Source organism: Theropithecus gelada, chromosome 1 (assembly GCF_003255815.1).
Source record: "Theropithecus gelada isolate Dixy chromosome 1, Tgel_1.0, whole genome shotgun sequence".
NCBI classification, from domain to species: domain Eukaryota; kingdom Metazoa; phylum Chordata; class Mammalia; order Primates; family Cercopithecidae; genus Theropithecus; species Theropithecus gelada.
In genome coordinates, this window is record NC_037668.1 from 59,674,524 (window position 1) to 59,692,386 (window position 17,863).

The 17,863-nt window shown below is 49.8% G+C and overlaps 1 protein-coding gene across 2 annotated transcripts in view; it reads left to right on the top strand.

Annotated features, from left to right (window-relative positions):
* The window catches only part of TXLNA (taxilin alpha), a 19,448-nt gene extending 3,617 nt beyond the window's left edge, over positions 1-15,831 (top strand). For both annotated transcript variants that reach the window (XM_025376607.1, XM_025376616.1), the window contains 8 exons: positions 1,844-1,935; positions 5,265-5,435; positions 7,680-7,874; positions 9,919-10,038; positions 10,270-10,344; positions 10,824-10,916; positions 11,592-11,687; positions 12,451-15,831. In XM_025376607.1, the coding sequence (XP_025232392.1) occupies positions 1,844-1,935; positions 5,265-5,435; positions 7,680-7,874; positions 9,919-10,038; positions 10,270-10,344; positions 10,824-10,916; positions 11,592-11,687; positions 12,451-12,744 (1,136 nt within the window). In that variant the 3' untranslated portion in view covers positions 12,745-15,831. The remainder of the gene's footprint in view (positions 1-1,843; positions 1,936-5,264; positions 5,436-7,679; positions 7,875-9,918; positions 10,039-10,269; positions 10,345-10,823; positions 10,917-11,591; positions 11,688-12,450) is intronic.
* The last annotated feature ends 2,032 nt before the right edge of the window (positions 15,832-17,863 follow it).

Consider the following 17,863-nt stretch of genomic DNA (forward strand, 5'->3'; position numbering starts at 1 on the left):
GGGCGCGGTGGCTCAAGCCTGTAATCCCAGCACTTTGGGAGGCCGAGACGGGCGGATCACGAGGTCAGGAGATCAAGACCATCCTGGCTAACAAGGTGAAACCCCGTCTCTACTAAAAAATACAAAAAACTAGCCGGGCGAGGTGGTGGGTGCCTGTAGTCCCAGCTACTCGGGAGGCTGAGGCAGGAGAATGGCGTAAACCCAGGAAGCAGAGCTTGCAGTGAGCTGAGATCCGGCCACTGCACTCCAGCCCGGGCGACAGAGCGAGACTCCGTCTCAAAAAAAAAAAAAAATAATAATCTAGAATCTAACTCGGGTGTCATTATATCCATGTTTTATTCCTATTTCCCTCTCCCCTTTTGTATCATCCTACTTTAAAGAGGAACTTTAAAAAATCTTATGGCCGGGCACGGTGGCTCATGCCTGTAATCCCAGCACTTTGGGAGGCTGAGGCGGGTGGATCATGAGGTCAGGAGTTCGAGACCATCCTGGCTTACATGGTGAAACCCCATCTCTACTAAAAATACAAAAAAGTAGCCAAGCGTGGTGGCGGGCACCTGTAGTCCCAGCTACTCGGGAGGCTGAGGCAGGAGAATGGCGTGAACCCGGGAGGTGGAGCTTGTAGTGACACAAGATCGCACCACTGCATACCAGCCTGGGTGACAGAGCAAGGCTCTCTCAAAAAAAAAAAAAAATCTTAGGGACGGCTAGGCACAGTGGCTCACACCTATAACCCCAGCACTTTGGGAGGCCAAGGCGGGCAGATCATGAGGTCAGGAGTTCGAGACCAGCCTGGCCAACATGGTGAAACCCCATTTCTACTAAAGATAAAAAAAATTAGCTGGGCATGGTGGCATGTGCCTGTAATCCCAGCTACTCAGGAGGCTGAAGCAGGAGAATCACTTGAACTCAGGAGGCAGAGGTTGCAGTGAGCTGAGATCATGCCATTACACTCCAGCCTGGGTGACAGGGTGAGACTCCTTCAAAAAAAAAAAAAAAAAAAAAAATCTTAGGGTCACATATATGGAAAGTATCTTCATTTTTTTTTTTTTTTTGTTCATTTATTTTTTTAGACGGGGGTCTTGCTCTGTCACCAAGCTGGAGTGCGGTGGCACGATCTCCGCCTCCCTGCAACCTCTGCCTTCCAGGTTCAAGTGATTCTCCTACCTCAGTTTCCTGAGTAACTGGGACTACAGGCACCCCCCTACCATGCCTTGCTAATTTTTTTGTGTGTATTTTTAGTAGAGACGGGGTTTCATCATGTTAGCATGGTCTCGATCTCTTGACCTCATGATCCACCTCGGCCTCCCAAAATGCTGGGATTACAGGCGTGAGCCACCGCACCTGGCCGAAAGTATCTTCATTTTAAAGTTCACTGTTTGGCTACTCTGTTGACAAGAGTTTAGTATTTCTCAAGGAGGCTAAGACATCTATTCCTTTTTGGATCCTACCTCTATCAGGAGGGTGGGCCTTCCTTGCATTGAAACTGTGTGAAACAGTAGCCCTGAATTCATAAGTGGGAAATCTTTCGTCTGTTGGTAGAGCAGGCAGTTTTTTACCCTGCCAGTGGTGTCCACTAAAGAGATTTCAGTAGGGTACAGTCGTTCATTTGATAAGCATTTGTTGAACATATTCTCTGTGATGGTACTATGGACAATACTGGGGCTACAGTGAGGGCAGGATTGAGTTGGTCTCTATAGTAAGGAAGGAGCTAATTAACAAGCAAAATATAAAGTGTGTGTGATGGGGAGGGCTATCTTCAGCACTCATGATGAGTGTGAGCCCAGGCCTGGAGGGGACCCCTGGAGAAGGGAGTACATGTCTTTGCTCCTGTGCTTTGCAGGGAAGGAGATCACGTTGCTGATGCAGACATTGAATACTCTGAGTACCCCAGAGGAGAAGCTGGCTGCTCTGTGCAAGAAGTATGCTGAACTGGTCAGTTCCCCCCTCCGCGGGCACCTTCCCTGCCTTGGGAAAATCAGCATGCCACCTGGTATAGGGTTGGGGGTGCAGAGGCAGGTAGGTGGCTTAATTTCTGTTCAGCTGTCTCTGAAATATCTGTTAAATGGGGAATCACTCTCAGCGAGCCTCTTTAGGGCTGTGCAGCAAGAGTTTGAGAAACTGCATATTCCTTGAAAGAAATTTCTCAAAGAATGATTCCAAGGTGGTAGAGCCCTTGTTCCTGGCCTGAGTCCAAGACACCTTGTGATCTTGATGCATCTTCCACAAATACAGATGCATAGAGCCATTATCACAGTAAATAAAACTAATGCTAGTCACTTGATACTTTTTCCTTTTACTTCAGAGCAGTCTTCTTGTCACTGCCTCCTTATATTCCCCATGACATTGACTTTACAGAAACCAGACTGGCTGTCCTGTAGGATGCCCCCTTCTAGCTTTGTCATCTGTGGTAGCATTTTACTTCTTTACCTCCTAGTGCCTGTAAGTGAAGTAGAAGTTAGCTCTAAAGCTTGATCCAATTCAGCTTCAAGTTTTTGACAAGAATTCTTCATAAGTAGTACTCTGTACTTCATGTTCCATCACAATAAATGCAAAGCATGCTCTTCCCACTCTGTTGTAACATTGTTCAGTGGGTTGAGGGTGGGGCAGCCAGATTCTTCCCTCATCAGGTCCCCTGTCAGAATTTGAACTAACAGATTTATCTATTGATGGTCACAGCCTAAGTATGTATGTATGTATGTATGTATGTATTTTGAGATGGAGTCTCGCTCTGTTGCCCAGGCTGGAGTGCAGTGGCACGATCTCGGCTCACTGCAAGCTCCACCTCCTGGGTTCACGCCATTCTCCTGCCTCAGCCTCCGGAGTAACTGGGACTGCAAGCACCCGCCACCATGCCCAGCTATTTTTTTTTTTTTTTTTTAGTAGAGACAGGCTTTCACCGTGTTAGCCAGGATGGTCTCAATCTCCTGACCTCGTGATCTGCCTGCCTCGGCCTCCCAAAGTGCTGGGATTACAGGCGTGAGCCACCGCACCCAGCCTATTTATTTATTTATTTAGAGATGGAGTCTCGCTCTGTCACCAGGCTAGAGTGCAGTGGCATGGTCTTGACTCACTGCAACCTCCGCCTCCCAGGTTCAAGCGGTTCTCCTGCTGCAGCCTCCCGAGTAGCTGGAATTACAGGCGCACGCCACCACGCCTGGCTAAATTTTGTATATTTCAGTAGAGACAGGGTTGACCATGTTGGCCAGGATGGTCTCGATCTCTTGACCTCGTGATCTGCCCGTCTCGGCCTCCCAAAGTGCTGGGATTACAGGTGTGAGCTACTGCGCCCAGCCTCTAAGTATTTATGTTAAAATTAATTCATTCCACACACATTTATTAATATTTTCCTGTAGGGAACTTTACTCATCTGTAAAATGGGGAATGTCATACCTGCCTAATGACATTCTTGTAAGGATTAAATAAAAGGTGTAAGGAAGATAAGCACCCTTTTAGAGTGATCCAGCCAGGGGAAAATTGCCGATGCAAGAGAGGAAATGAGTTGTTGGAGTGGTGGTGTGAGTAGAGGAGGGGACCTGAGGCCCAGTGCCCAAGAAGGGGGCTTGGCTGTGGTAACCATATGGCTAGGTCTGTGTGACTGGAGGAGAGGACAGGGCAGGTGTACTGGCAGATGTGGAGCTTCTGCCCCTGATTCTCTGGTTTCTTCTGTGTTTTGAGATTTGATGAGGACGATGAATAGTTGTCTGGAAGGAGAGGAGTGTAAATAGCATGTGCATTGTGTTGAGATTGCTGCTTTTCCTGAAATTGGTGGCCGTGAATTTAAAGTGAGACTCTTCAAGTAGGGTTGTTTCAGTACTGGTGTAAAGCAGGAAGGTGCTTTACTAGGGTTGCAGTATTACTGGGGAAGGGCCAAGAGAGTTGAGGGTGTAAGAAATCTAAGCCAGGTAATAAGGTAAGTGGTTATTTTAAAGGAGAGTGGAAGGATGGTTGAGTCAATGGATTGGAGGTCCTTATAGGGTAAGAGATTTTCTGAGGATCACAGATATTGATTGGAATGAGCTAAAAAGATAGGTGATGGTAGTCCTGGTCTGGGGTGCTGGAAATTGAGATAGTGGGTGTGCTGTCTGGTAGTGACAAAGTCTAGATCTGCGCTGTCCAAGATAAATTCGTCTCTAGCTAATTGACATGTGGCCAGTCTGAATTTGAACGTGCTGTAAATGTAAGATAGACATCAGATTTTGAAGACTTAAGCAAAAACAAAGAATATAAAACATTTCACTTCTTTTTTTGTTAGATAGTGTCTCAGTCACCCAGGCTGGAATACAGTGGCGTGATGTCCTGCTCCCAGGTTCAAACGATTCTCCTGCCTCACAGCCTCCCAAGTAGCTGGGATTACAGGCATGTGCCACCAAACTGGCTGCTTCTTTGTATTTTTTTTAGTAGAAACGGGGTTTCACCGTGTTGGCCAGGCTGGTCTTGAACTCCTGACCTCAAGTGATCTGCCTGCCTCGGCCTCCCAAAGTGCTGGGATTACAGGTGTGAGCCACCGCTCCCAGCCTCCCTTTTTTACATTGATTCCGTGTTGAAATTGTAATGTTTTGGATATTGGGTTACAATAAATATATTACTAAAATTAATTTCACCTGTTTTTTACTTTTTCAGTGTAGCCAGTAGAATATTTTTAATTATTTATGTGGTTTGCATTATATTTCTGTTGTATAGATCTGGATAGGGTCATGGGAGGGGAACTGAGCTGGAGAAAGGAGTGAGTTTGTGGAAGAACTGAAGGACTGGGAGACCAGGGAGTCAGAAGGAATCTGTTGATACTGAAGTGGCCACAAATGAGAAAAGTAATTGTGCTGGGGAGAGTGCTGATGAACCCAGTGCTAACGTTTTGAAGGAATGTAAGGGAGCGATGGAGGTCTGTTAATAGGCACAAGGTAGGGTAGCAAGTGGTCTCATCCTTGGGCATGAGTGTCCAGCAAGTTGGGGAAATGCAACAGCTTGAAGTGGCTCTAGTGGCCCAGAGTCAGAGCTGGAATAGGAATTGGCATCTGCTGGCTGCGTGGCCCCTGCTTGCCCTAGTGAGTGTCCATTTCTCTGTCCCTATGGTGGAGGCTTCGGGGTTAGTGTGAGTTCATGGGAGGAGTGTGTAAGCAACAGCACAGCATCAGCCCATGAGAGCACTCCTGGTCTGAAACGGTGCGGTTCAGGGCAGCTCAGGAGAGCCTAGACCCGAATAGTGATCCCCACCAGGAAGGCCTCACAGGATGCTCACCTGCCCTCCCTATCCCTGTCCCCAGCTGGAGGAGCACCGGAACTCACAGAAGCAGATGAAGCTCCTGCAGAAGAAGCAGAGCCAGCTGGTGCAAGAGAAGGACCATCTGCGTGGTGAGCACAGTAAGGCCGTCCTGGCCCGTAGCAAGCTTGAGAGCCTATGCCGTGAGCTGCAGCGGCACAACCGCTCCCTCAAGGTAGGCCTGGGCCCCCTGGAACAGGTGACTCTGATTTCCTTGACTTCCACTTAATGTTTCTTTCATGGGCTTTCCTCTTAAAAAGTAATGGAGGCTAGGCCTGGGTGCAGTGGCCCACATAAGTGATTAAAAATCTTCTGGCCACTCTAAAAAAGTAAAAAGAAACAGGTGAAATTAATTTTAGTAATGTATTTAACCCAACATCCAAAACATTACAATTTCCACATGGAATCAGTGTAAAAAAGCAAGGCTGGGCGTGGTGGCTTACGCCTATAATCGCAACACTTTGGGAGGCTGAGGTGGATGGATCACTTGAGGCCAGGAGTTTGGGACCAACCTGGAAAAAGAAACCCCATTCTACTAAAAATACAAAAAATAGCCAAGTGTGCTGGCACATGCCTATAATCCCAGCTACTTAGATGGCTGAGGCACGAGAATTGCTTGCACCCGAGAGGCTGAGGTTACAGTGAGCCAAGATTGCACCACTGCATTACAGCCTGGGCAACAGAGTGAGACTTGGTGTCAAAAAAAAAAAAAGTGCAGACTTGTGGCATAGAAATACACTTTCTCGGCCGGGTGTGGTGGCTCACACCTGTAATCCCAGCACTTTGGGAGGCCAAGGAGGGTGGATCACGAGGTCAGGAGATGGAGACCATCCTGGCTAACACAGTGAAACCCCGTCTCTACCGAAAATACAAAAAAAAATTAGCCGGGCGTGGTGGTGGGCGCCTGTAGTCCCAGCTACTCGGGAGGCTGAGGCAGGAGAATGGCGTGAACCTGGGAGGCAGAGCTTGCAGTGAGCCGAGATCATGCCACTGCTCTCCAGCCTGAGTCCGTCTCAAAAAAAGCAAGACTCCGTCTCAAAAAAAAAAAAAAAGAAATACACTTTCTCAATAATACCTTACGTTAGAGAATGCTGCTTATAACCATTTGACATGTATTAGATAAGGTGAAGGATAAAGTACTAAGAGAATCCATAATGCACTGGCGTCAGTATTAATGAAATGGCAGTCCCCTGGTAAGTGGAGGAGGCCTGGCTCTGACAAGCAGCTCTTGTCCCAGAGGTTGGTCATTCAGGAACCTGGGTCCTTCCCATGTTCTGCTGCTTCTATGGTGAGGTCAGTCTGTGGTTACAGCAACTTTAAATACAGCCTTCTAACTTTCCTTTTTATATGTAAAATCTTACCTGTAGTTTCTGGAATGAAATGATTATACATGTACCATTTCGTAACTTATGCCTTTTTTCACTTTACATAACGTTTTTCCCTATCAGTATGTGTAGGGCTATTTTCTCATCATATGGATATATCAGTGCCCTAGTTAAAGCATTTGAGGTTGTTTACAATTTTTCATTATTACATATAGAACTATAGTGAAAATTCTTGTTATGTTTATCACTGGTCAGTTATATAGAACTTATCTGTAGGATAAGTCATGGAAGTGAAATGGCTAGGTCACAGTATATGCAGATTTTTCATTTTAATAGATTTTGCTGGATTGCCTTCCAGTAAGGGGGCAGTGTGCCTGCCACATCAAAAGTGTTGAGTGCCTAATTCTACACAACTTCGCAAACCCTGGGTGTTACTAAATTTTAACAGCTTGGTCTCTGGGGGTACAGAGGGGACAAATGCACATTAATCTGAAATCTGGAAGAATAGGCCTTAGGAGATCCGACTTGCTTCAGAATGGCACTTACATGTGTGCATGTGTGCCCGCATTTTTTCTTTTTTTTTTGGTGCGGGGGACAAAGTGTTGCTCTGTGGCCCATCGCCCAGGTGGGAGTGCAGTGGCGCAATCTTGGCTCACCACAACCTCCGCCTCCCAGGTTCAAACGACTCCTCTGCCTCAGCCTCACAAGCAGCTGGGACCACAGGTGCACGCCATCACGCCCAGCTAATTTTTGTATTTTTAGTAGAGACGAGTTTCACCAATATTGGCAAGGCTGGTCTCGAACTCCTGACCTCGTGATCCACCCACCTCAGCCTCCCAAAGTGCTGGGATTACAGGCGTGAGCCACCGCGCCTGCCATGTACCTGCATTTTTGTAGGGGGAGAATCTCACTTGATGTCACCTGATATACAGGGGGGTCCATTGGAACCCGCATTGCACAACATCCTGGAGCCTGGCTACTCCTCACTTTGGGAGCAGGGGGAGGGCTATTGGCAGAGACCATCTGTGGACTAGCTGGGGGACCCTTGTGAGGTAGCAGTGGATGATGGCTCTAGGGCTGACTTCTCTGCCCAGGAAGAAGGTGTGCAGCGGGCCCGGGAGGAGGAGGAGAAGCGCAAGGAGGTGACCTCGCACTTCCAGGTGACACTGAATGACATTCAGCTGCAGATGGAACAGCACAATGAGCGCAACTCCAAGCTGCGCCAAGAGAACATGGAGCTGGCTGAGAGGCTCAAGAAGCTGATTGAGCAGTATGAGCTGCGAGAGGAGGTAAGGGTATCACAAACAGCAATCATGGCCCAGAAATTGTGAGGTTTTTGAGTGTGTGCTAGGCACTGGGACAGTACCTTTTCAGGCTTTGTCCCATTCTCCCTTTCTTCCTCCTCCTCCTCCTTCTCCTTGGGAGGAGAGTAATGTTATTCCTCATAGATAAAGAACAGATGTAGAGAAGAGATTGACAGCCACACAGCCCCACGTCCACAGTGCCTTATCCCAAACGACTAGGCCAGGTATCTTTTGGAATTAGAACTATCCACATTTTAGAATGGAGGCACATATGTGGACTGTGTGTTATGTAGCACCCTCAGCAGGGCCTTGGGGAAGCCAGACATGTTAATGTTTATGCAGTAGAACTTCCAAATACTCACCTAGATTATGGGCTTACAATGATACAGGTCAAGTTTGGCTGCCAACTTATGACAATTTCCATTTTCAGAGCTTTGTAGAATTTGGAATTGCAGGGGAGGGGCTGTGCCTGTGATCAGTGATGGACTCCAGAGACTGTGTCCACTGATTCCTTGCTGCTCCTGCCACTTAAAAGGCAGGATTATCAGGCCGGCATGGTGGCTCATGCCTGTAATCCCAACACTTTGGGAGGCCAGAGCGGGTGGATCACCTCAGGTCAGGAGTTCAACACCAGCCTGGGCAACATGGTGAAACCCTGTCTCTACTAAAACTACAAAAAATTAGCCAGGTGTGGTGGTGCACGCCTGTAGTCCCAGCTACTCGGGAGGCTGAGGTAGGAGAATTGCTTGAACCCAGGAGGCAGAGGTTGCAATGACCTGAGATTGTGCTACTGCACTCTAGCCTGGGTGACACACCAAGACTCTGTCTCAAAAAAAAAAGCATGTCATTCCCTTTGTCACTGTTGGCTGCCACCCCAGGCACTTGAATCTTTGGGTCTTCCATCCAGTCACCTGGCTGTTGTGGGTGCGTTCTCATCATGAGAAGGGAGACCTGGAGCCCCCTTACAGGGCTGGCAGAGGACCTGCTCTGGAATAGGCCCTTTCCTAGCCCCTGGGGTGTGGCAGTGGTGAGATGGGGAAGATTTGTCCTCTTAGGTTCATAGGCCAGTGTGATGATCGTGTGTGCAGGACCTAGAGGGCACTCCCCTGACCCACCCCTTTCCTTGCCGGACTTCATCCTCTGGGAACAAAGCAGCTTGTTTGGTTTGAGGGGAGTTGGTTTGATTCTTATCCCTCAGCACTGAGACATAGAGGCTTCCTGGGCCACTATAGTGAGACACGAACTTCAAGAATCTGAATAACCCCGTTTTCTCTCCCCACCAAGGCAGAAAAGGATTTAGTATTACCTGTGGAGAAGGAGTTGCAGGACTACCAGGCCCTGCTGCTTTGCATTTACAGCCCTCCCCAGATAGACACAAGCACTCTCATCATACCCAAACTGGACTTACCTGCAAGGCTCCTTCCCTTCCCCATCCAAAAAAATGGAGTTATTTTCCCTTATTTCAGCAAGTCCAGTTGATTTTACCTTTGAAGTAGCACCTGAATCCTTCACCTTCTCTCCATCCCTTCTCTCTCACCTGACATAAGTCCCCAGTGCTCCTCCAGTAGGCAGGACAGCCATTCCTTGGGGATGCACGTGTCTAGTCTTTGCCTAGATATGGCAAGTCTTTGCCAACTGAGCTAGGCTGTTATGTTCTTAGAAGCATTGTTTTTGCCCATTCTTCCCATTTACAAGAGAATCAGGGACACAGAAGTGAGGGCTTCCAACCCCATAGGTGATCAATCCTGGGGTCAGAGATTTGAGTGTGTTTTTTGCTTGGCTTCTTGGGAGCAGATTCCAGCCATAAACCATATACTTACCAAAGTCTGACTCACTGGGAGAGAAACGAGGTGAGGTTGGAAAGATGACCTTCCAGAGACTTGGGGCCCATGTTGTGTGGTACACATGGGAGTCCAGCATATCAGATTGAGATGGGGGGCTGGGCAAAGTGCCCTGGTCTTTGGCTGTGGGGCCACCCTGAGAAAAGGAGCTCCTCACAAGCTGACGGCTCCCACTATCTTTGCTGCAGCATATCGACAAAGTCTTCAAACACAAGGACCTACAACAGCAGCTGGTGGATGCCAAGCTCCAGCAGGCCCAGGAGATGCTAAAGGAGGCAGAAGAGCGGCACCAACGGGAGAAGGATTTTGTGAGGCTTAGGCCCCAGGGTTGGGATGGGGGTGTGGGAGGAGGCAGGTTGGGCTGTGGCTCAGTTCATAGCCGGGTTATATGGGAGAAGTTGTCTGGCCAGACCAGGCACAGATTCCTTGAGTATCAGTCTGAGAGCAGGAAACCTTGGTGGGTCTGGTGCTTGTGGCTAAAAACCAAACATAGCCCCTGGGGGCTTCTGACAGGATCTGGGGTTCTGTCTTGGAAATAGCTCCTGAAAGAGGCAGTAGAGTCCCAGAGGATGTGTGAGCTGATGAAGCAGCAAGAGACCCACCTGAAGCAACAGGTGAGAGCATATAACCTGACCCTGTGCCTTCAAGGTCCCCTCACTGGGCCCCATCCTGGGGGTAGTGAAATGGGACCCTCATTCTAGGACTGGCTGTGTCCTGGCTGCTATGAGACCTTGGTTGAGCCTTTGTTCTCTCCGGACCTGCACAGTACCTGTATGGTCGTGACCAGGTAGTTAGGTGGGCTCAGAGGATTTCATTTGTAGCTCAGAAATGTTGTATTGCTTTTGAGGAGGTGGGAACAGAAGAGTTTGAAAATCAACATAAAGGCAAAATAAAAGTCACCCTAAGTCTCCTACTTTCCAGGCTTAGCATTTTGGATTATATCCTTCCAAATATATAGCTTTGCTTTGTTTTAAGGAAAAATAGTATCTCAGTAGAATTACTGGGTCAGAGAGTCAAGGACAGGTCTGAGTGTGTTGACCAGAGTGCCTCCCAGAGAAACCCAATCTTATCTGTGGGCTGCTTTCTCCCCCAGCTTGCCTTATACACAGAGAAGTTTGAGGAGTTCCAGAACACACTTTCCAAAAGCAGCGAGGTGTTCACCACATTCAAGCAGGAGATGGAAAAGGTAACTGTGGTCCAGGCCACGCATGGCTCCTGGAGCATAAGCTGCTTCATTCAAAATGGTTGGGCCTGCCTTCAGGAAGCTCCCATCTGGCGTGTCTCAAGGGTGGGGCTGTTAGGAGAGTTCACAGCCTTTCCCCTCTCGAGGCAGTATCAGTGGTGTGTATACCCTCCAGGTTGTCCCGGGGAATGGGGCAGCCATTTCTTTTGTTTGTTTGTTTTGAGATGGAGTCTCGCCCTGTTTCACTGGCTGGAGTGCAGTGGCACGATCTCAGCTCATTGCAGCCTTTGTCCCCCGTGTTCAAGTGATTCTCCTGCCTCAGCCTCCTGAGTAGCTGGAATTACAGGCACGTGCCACCATGCCTGGCCTTTGTGTGTGTGTGTGTGTGTGTGTGTGTGTGTGTGTGTGTGTTTAGTAGAAACAGGGTTTCACCATGTTGGCCAGGCTGGTCTTGAACTCTTGGCCTCAAGTGATCCGCCCACCCTGGCCTCCCAAAGTGCTGGGATTCTGGCCCCTTACCATTTCTTGTTGTTAGTGGTGGACACTTGTGACTTCTGGTGGTAAGGTGGCACAGAGGGCATTGACTGCACCCTGTAATCAATCAGTCCCCACCTTGGAGAGACAGGTGCACAGAGAGGCCGGCTCTGACCATTTCCTTCTGTCTGTCACATAACCTAGATGACTAAGAAGATCAAGAAGCTGGAGAAAGAAACCACCATGTACCGGTCCCGGTGGGAGAGCAGCAACAAGGCCCTCCTTGAGATGGCTGAGGAGGTGGGCTGTCTGTGATCTGCAGCCAGGGTGGGGGTGTGCACTTAGCGCATATCAGGCCCTTTCCTGTGTGTTCTACCCATCAGTGACACAGCTAGCATGAGGTAGAGGTGAGATTTGCACACATTGTCCAAGTCCAAAGTTAATGCTGTTCTCTCCCCATGGGAGATGGTGAGCCCAGTGGTAGGTCTCCAGTGGGAGTGAAGGGAGCAAATGGAAGAAAGGAATAAAAGAGCAGAAAAAACAGGGGTGCCAGTGATGTGCCTGGTTTACATGTAAAGCAGCCCAGGTAATTTGTGATTTCATGGCTTCTAATGTAGAAGAAAGGAACTCACACTGATGGAGCAGCAACGACAAGCCAGATCTTGCTGAATGTTTTTGGGTTTGTCTTTTTTTTTTTTTTTTTTTTTTTTTTTTGCTGCTGAATGTTTTTAGGTACGTGGTTCATTGAACCTTCTCTTGAGATCTGAGGATGGTATTAGTAGTCCTGTTTTACAGATGAGACAGGCTCAAAAGCCAAGTCCTTTGCCAAGGTCATGTGGTAGATAAATGGAGGAATATGTTATCTCCAAGCCGTGCCCCTTTTCTGCACCACACTGCCCCACCTGACAGTCCAGTCATGGCTTCAACCAGGACTGTTTCCTAGAGGGGGCCAGCTTCGGACTCAGTCTGCTCCCAGCCTTGTTAAAAGTGTTTGTCACCAAGTAGTGATGGTAAGTGGGAGGTTGATGGGGCATGGCACTGAAGGTCTCATTTCTCTCCCTAGAAAACAGTCCGGGATAAAGAACTGGAGGGCCTGCAGGTAAAAATCCAACGGCTGGAGAAGCTGTGCCGGGCGCTGCAGACAGAGCGCAATGACCTGAACAAGAGGGTACAGGACCTGAGTGCTGGTGGTCAGGGCTCCCTCACTGACAGTGGCCCTGAAAGGAGGCCAGAGGGGCCTGGGGCTCAAGCACCCAGCTCCCCCAGGGTCACAGAAGCGCCTTGCTGCCCAGGAGCACCGAGCACAGAAGCATCAGGCCAGACTGGGCCTCAAGAGCCCACCTCTGCCAGAGCCTAGAGAGCCTGGTGCTGGGGCATGCTGGGAAGGGAGCGGCAGCCCAGCCAGGCCTGGCCCATAAAAAGCTCCCATGCTGAGCAGCCCATTGCTGAAGCCAGGATGTTCTGACCTGGCTGGCATCTGACACTTGCAATTTTGGATTTTGTGGGTCAGTTTTACGTACATACGGCATATTGCAAGGCCTCATGCATTTATACCTATAAGTGTACAGTGGGCTTGCATTGGGGATGGGGGTGTGTACAGATGAAGTCAGTGGCTCCTCTGTCAGCTGAAGAGTCTTGAGAGGGGCTGTCATCTGTAGCTGCCATCACAGTGAGTTGGCAGGACAAGTGACTTGAGCATTTCTCTGCCTGACTTGAGGCTCAGACCCCTCCCTGCCCTTCAGAGCTCGAGACAAGTGATACACCCAGGTCTTGACTGCATTTCTCTTGTGAGTAGGGCTTGCTTGGGCAGCTCAGGCCCTCCGAGCTGCTCTGGAGGCTCCTTTGATTCTCTGGACCTGGAAAAGGTGTCCCTAGGCAGAGACCTGGCAGGGCGCTCAGAGCTGGTGATTTCCTGCCTAGGATAAGGGACCTGGAGAATGTTTCTGTGTGGGACAATGTGCTGGTCAGGAGCCCCTTGGGCATCACTTCCCCTGCCCTTTGGTAGTGCCAGGACCAGGCCAATGATGCTTCTCAGTAGCCTTATCATTCACAGGTGCCTCTCTAGCCTGCACAAATGATTGACAAGAGATCACCCAAAGGATTATTTCTGAAGGTCTTTTTTTCTTTTTCTTTTTCTTTTTTCTTTTTCTTTTTTTTTTTTTTTTTTGGCACATGACAGTGTTTGTATTGAGGATCTTCCAAGGAAGAGGGGTGCTGTAGCAGTGGTGCCTGGGTACCTGGCCCTCCAGTGTCCCACCTCCTTCACCACCCCGCTTGGCTCTTTTGCCACCTTGGTGCTGAGGTTTCCTGTTTGGTGAGATCAGGTTGTTTGTTGTAAAAGAAAGGAAAGGGCTTCTGATGGCTTTGCCACAAGCTTACCTGTGGGTTTTAGTCCTGAGAGGCCACCACCAGTTCCCATCAGCACTATCTCCATGCAGCAGTTGCTGGGCCCCAGGTCCAGCTGCCTCCTTGGCTTCATGGATTTTTCTGCTTCCTGCCCCCACCCCCACATGTGCAATCCTCAAGATTTGTCCTGATTCCATTTCCTGGCACCTCCCTGCCTGTCCTTGGGGATTCCACTTCTTCCTGTGTGGGAGACCATAGCTGTTGTCTAACAGGTAAGAAATGAAGTTGAACTATTGACTGGGCCCTAGAAATCCATAAAATGGCTGCAGACAGTTGTTTCTGTGTCCTGTTCTCCCCCTACCCCAGTACATAACTGCTATGTACTGTGTAGAGCCATTCTATATGCTGAATGTTCTGCTGTTGCAAACTCGCCAGGGTATTAGCCAGTGTTTGTGCAAAGCAGTTTTCTGGGACAGTAGAATGACTCAGACCAAGATGGATAGGATGGTTAGGGCTTTGCTTCTTGCTATTTTTCTTTGAAGCTAGTTCATTGTCCTGCAGGTCCCTTCATCTTCCATACCTAGCCCACTCTTCTAGCCCTTACCTTAAATCTCTCAGATAAGTTGGTTCACAAAGAATGTTAAGTACTGAATCATGTGTGACTGATACCAGAGATGGTAAATGAATGGCACACCATTTCTCTTTCTCTTGCCCCAGGGCAGGTACCACTGATCTGCATCAGAGTTGCCTGCTATTCTCTGGTATATCCTTCACATCTAGGTGCCCTCAAGCAGCTGTGTGAGTGTTGAGATCTTTGCCGTCACTGGCTGAGATACTGCTGTCCTGTGAAGTGTTTCCCATGATCTTTTTCTTCCCCTTTGAATCCCTGTATCTGGAGTAGTCCTTGCCTCTTCCTGCTCCAGTAGGGCCTTTTCCCTACCCCAGCCCCTGTGCCAGGCTAAGCTGGTACAAGAGCAGCCAACCCCACAGAGTGTTTGCTAGGCAAGAGAGGTGCAGGGAAGAGGCAGAGGTATGTACCTTCCCCCTTGAAGAGAGGGGAAAGGCCTACAGTGGCCCACATTATTGCCTGACTCACTTCAGCTACCTCTTAAAGCCCGTGGAGGGACTGGAGCTGCTGGATCCCAGTGTGGTGGTGTGGGAGGCCACAGTGAACAGTGGCCCCAGCTGGGTTTCCCAGGTCAGGAATGTGGGCCCCAGGCAAGGTGCAGCCTTTGCTCACAGCTCCATCCATGTCTAGACCTTCAGGCCAGTCTGCAGATGTGGGTCCCTACCTTTTTCTTCCTTTCCATTGACCAAATCATAACCAATCACTACAGCTGCTCTGCTTCTGCTTTCCAAAGTAGCCCAGGTCCTGGGCCAGATGCAGGGGAGGTGCCTATCCATGAGTGAAGGCCAGTGCCTTCCTCAGCCGGGTGGGTCCCACACTTGTGACCTCAGTTTTAGGACCAAGAGCTGTGTTGGTTTCTTAGATTGCTAGCTTTTCCTCCAGGGGACCACAGCAGGTGAAGCTCAGAGCCAATGGCTCTGCTAACAGTAAGTTGATTTCAGGGCCTTGTCCAGCTGAGAGCTTCATGTCCACCAGATTCTGAGAGGTGTCAGCAGCACTTTTTTTTTTAATTTGTTGTTTGTTTTCCATGAGGTTTTTGGACCATGGGCTGAGGTCAGGCACTTTCTGTAGGAGAATGTTATTTCTGTAAAGATGGTTATTTAACCCTCCTCCACCCCATCATGGCGGCCCTGAGGGCTGACCCGGAGGCCAGTGGAGCTGCCTGGTGTCCACGGGGGAGGGCCAAGGCCTGCTGAGCTGATTCTCCAGCTGCTGCCCCAGCCCTTCCATCTTGCAGAGCACAGAGGTGGTCACCCCAGGGACAGCCAGGCACCTGCTCCTCTTACCCTTCTTGGGGGAAGGGGGCTGCCTTCTGTCCCTGTAACTGCTTACCTTATGGCCCAGCCCGGCCACTCAGACTTGTTTGAAGCTGCACTGGCAGCTTTTTTGTCTCCTTTTGGTATTCACAACAGCCAGGGACTTCATTTTGATGTATTTTAAACCACATTAAATAAAGAGTCTGTTGCCTTACTTTTTTCTCTCCTGACCTGTGTGTTCCTTTGATGCCTCTGGATCCGATCCATTCAGCCCCTTCCATCATCACTGACTTGTCCGGTTCTGCTGCAGAGTGGCCATGGTGGTGCCCTGGTATCTTGCATGTTCCACAGTGCCTTCAAGCAGTCGCCACAGCCTCAGGACTGGCACATTCACTTGAGCTGCCTGAGTGGAGCCTTTGGGTAAAGTTGGCAGGACTCTTGCATCAGAGAGGATCACACACACAAATGAAAGTTTTCCCTGATCTGGGGGCTCACAGGCTAGTGAAGGGAAAAGGTACTTTTAGGTATAGACAGGTCAATGGTGTTGAGAGCAGAGAGGAGGCCCCTGCCCCCTTCAGCAAGGGGAGGGGGTGATACCTGGAATGGCCTGAACCAAAGGGCAGGGAGATGAATGTCATTTAGTGATGAAATGGTATAGCTGGGAAGCAGGTGCATGGGACGGGGAGAAGGGGTGAGGCTGGGCCCAGAGTCTGGGTACCAGGTTAAGGAATGTGGGCTAGATCCAGAGGGTGGGGGATGGGGGTGGCAACTGAAGGTGTTTCAGTAGGAAATTGATAGGCTCCAGGAGTAAGGCAAAAGGCATGGAGCCAGGTATAGGCCAGTTGAGGCCCACGTTAAGAGGGGTGGACACTCATCACTGCTATTTGGGTCTGTGCTATGGGTAGGCTCCTATAGCCCTGGCCTGCCCAAAGGAATGCACAGGGGCCTCTTAATTGTATGCATTCCTTAAGGAGAGCACATTCTTTGTTCAGTTTTTACACCCCTCATTTACCCACCTCAAGCCTGAGACTCCCATATGGGAGATATTCTGCTGGTGGCCTCACCCAGCACCCTGTTCTCTCTGGGTCCTGGGTTGGTCTGGCATAAAGGATGATATGTGCTGAATGCCCAGGAAATGGCAGAGACAACCCACATGCCCTTCCCTCCAGGCGTCCATAAATAGATCTGTCCACACTGGCTGTGACAGTCCCAGCGGAGCCTCTGACCCTTCTAGCTGGGTCCTGATACATGTTTTCTGTGCTGGCCATGTTATTTCCAGTCGCAGATCCTCTGGAGGGTTAGGCGGGTGCCGCCCCAACTCTTGGAGATTCCAAGCAAAGCAGCTCTGATAAGGAGGTTTCTGACCCCCCAGTGAAGCAGCTGAGGATGGGAACCAGAGGGGTGCTCCCTCTGCCAGCAGCATTACCATTACCATTACTCTAGCAGCTCCGGTGGGGAAGGAGAGGGATTTCCGTTGTCCCCAGTCTGGCCCCCTGGTTATTGAAAAAGTTCAGAATTACTCTCTCCCCTTGTGGAGTGGTCTGAGTGTTGGGAGTACCCAGGAAGAAGCCCTGAGCAGGTGCCCTCAGGAACAGTGCCCATGGCTCCCCACATCAGCCAGAGGCCCAACCCCGGGAAGCCTCTGTGGGGGCTCCTGCCCAGGGATGGGGAAGGCAGGCTGGGTGGCTGTGTGCACTGCCCTGGGCCAGCTCACTTGAGCCTGCTGAGCCGCCTAGCCAAACATGAGCCTCTCTCCTGTTGCATCAGATGCTGCTCTGGGGACCTGCGCCAGGAGCCTCTGCCAGGGCTTTAAATAGCTGCCCCCATTGATCCGGCTGCAGGCAGCAGAAGCCACACTGGGTCAGCCTCCATCAAGCACTCAGGTTTCCCTGAGGACTGGAGTCAAGTGCCAGGGAATCGCGTGGTCTTCCCTATGACCTGGTGCTCCCCTCACCTGTCTCCGGGGCCTGGAGGGTGGGGAGGACTCTTGTCACTTCATCTGCAGCAAAATACAGCCCCCACCACCTACCAGAGAAAACCGTCTGGTATTGTAGGGAGAGGGGGTTTGCCTTCAAAAGACTGTTGCTTACTTTCAGTAGAATGGGGAATGACACTGATATCTTCCTTAAGGGTTGTTATAGGGATGAAATGTACGTAAAGTGCTCAACAGGGCACTGGACTCACTCCATTGATGGCTGTCTTTGCTCGAAGTGTCTTCCTGATGCTGCTGCTGCTGCTGCTGCTTG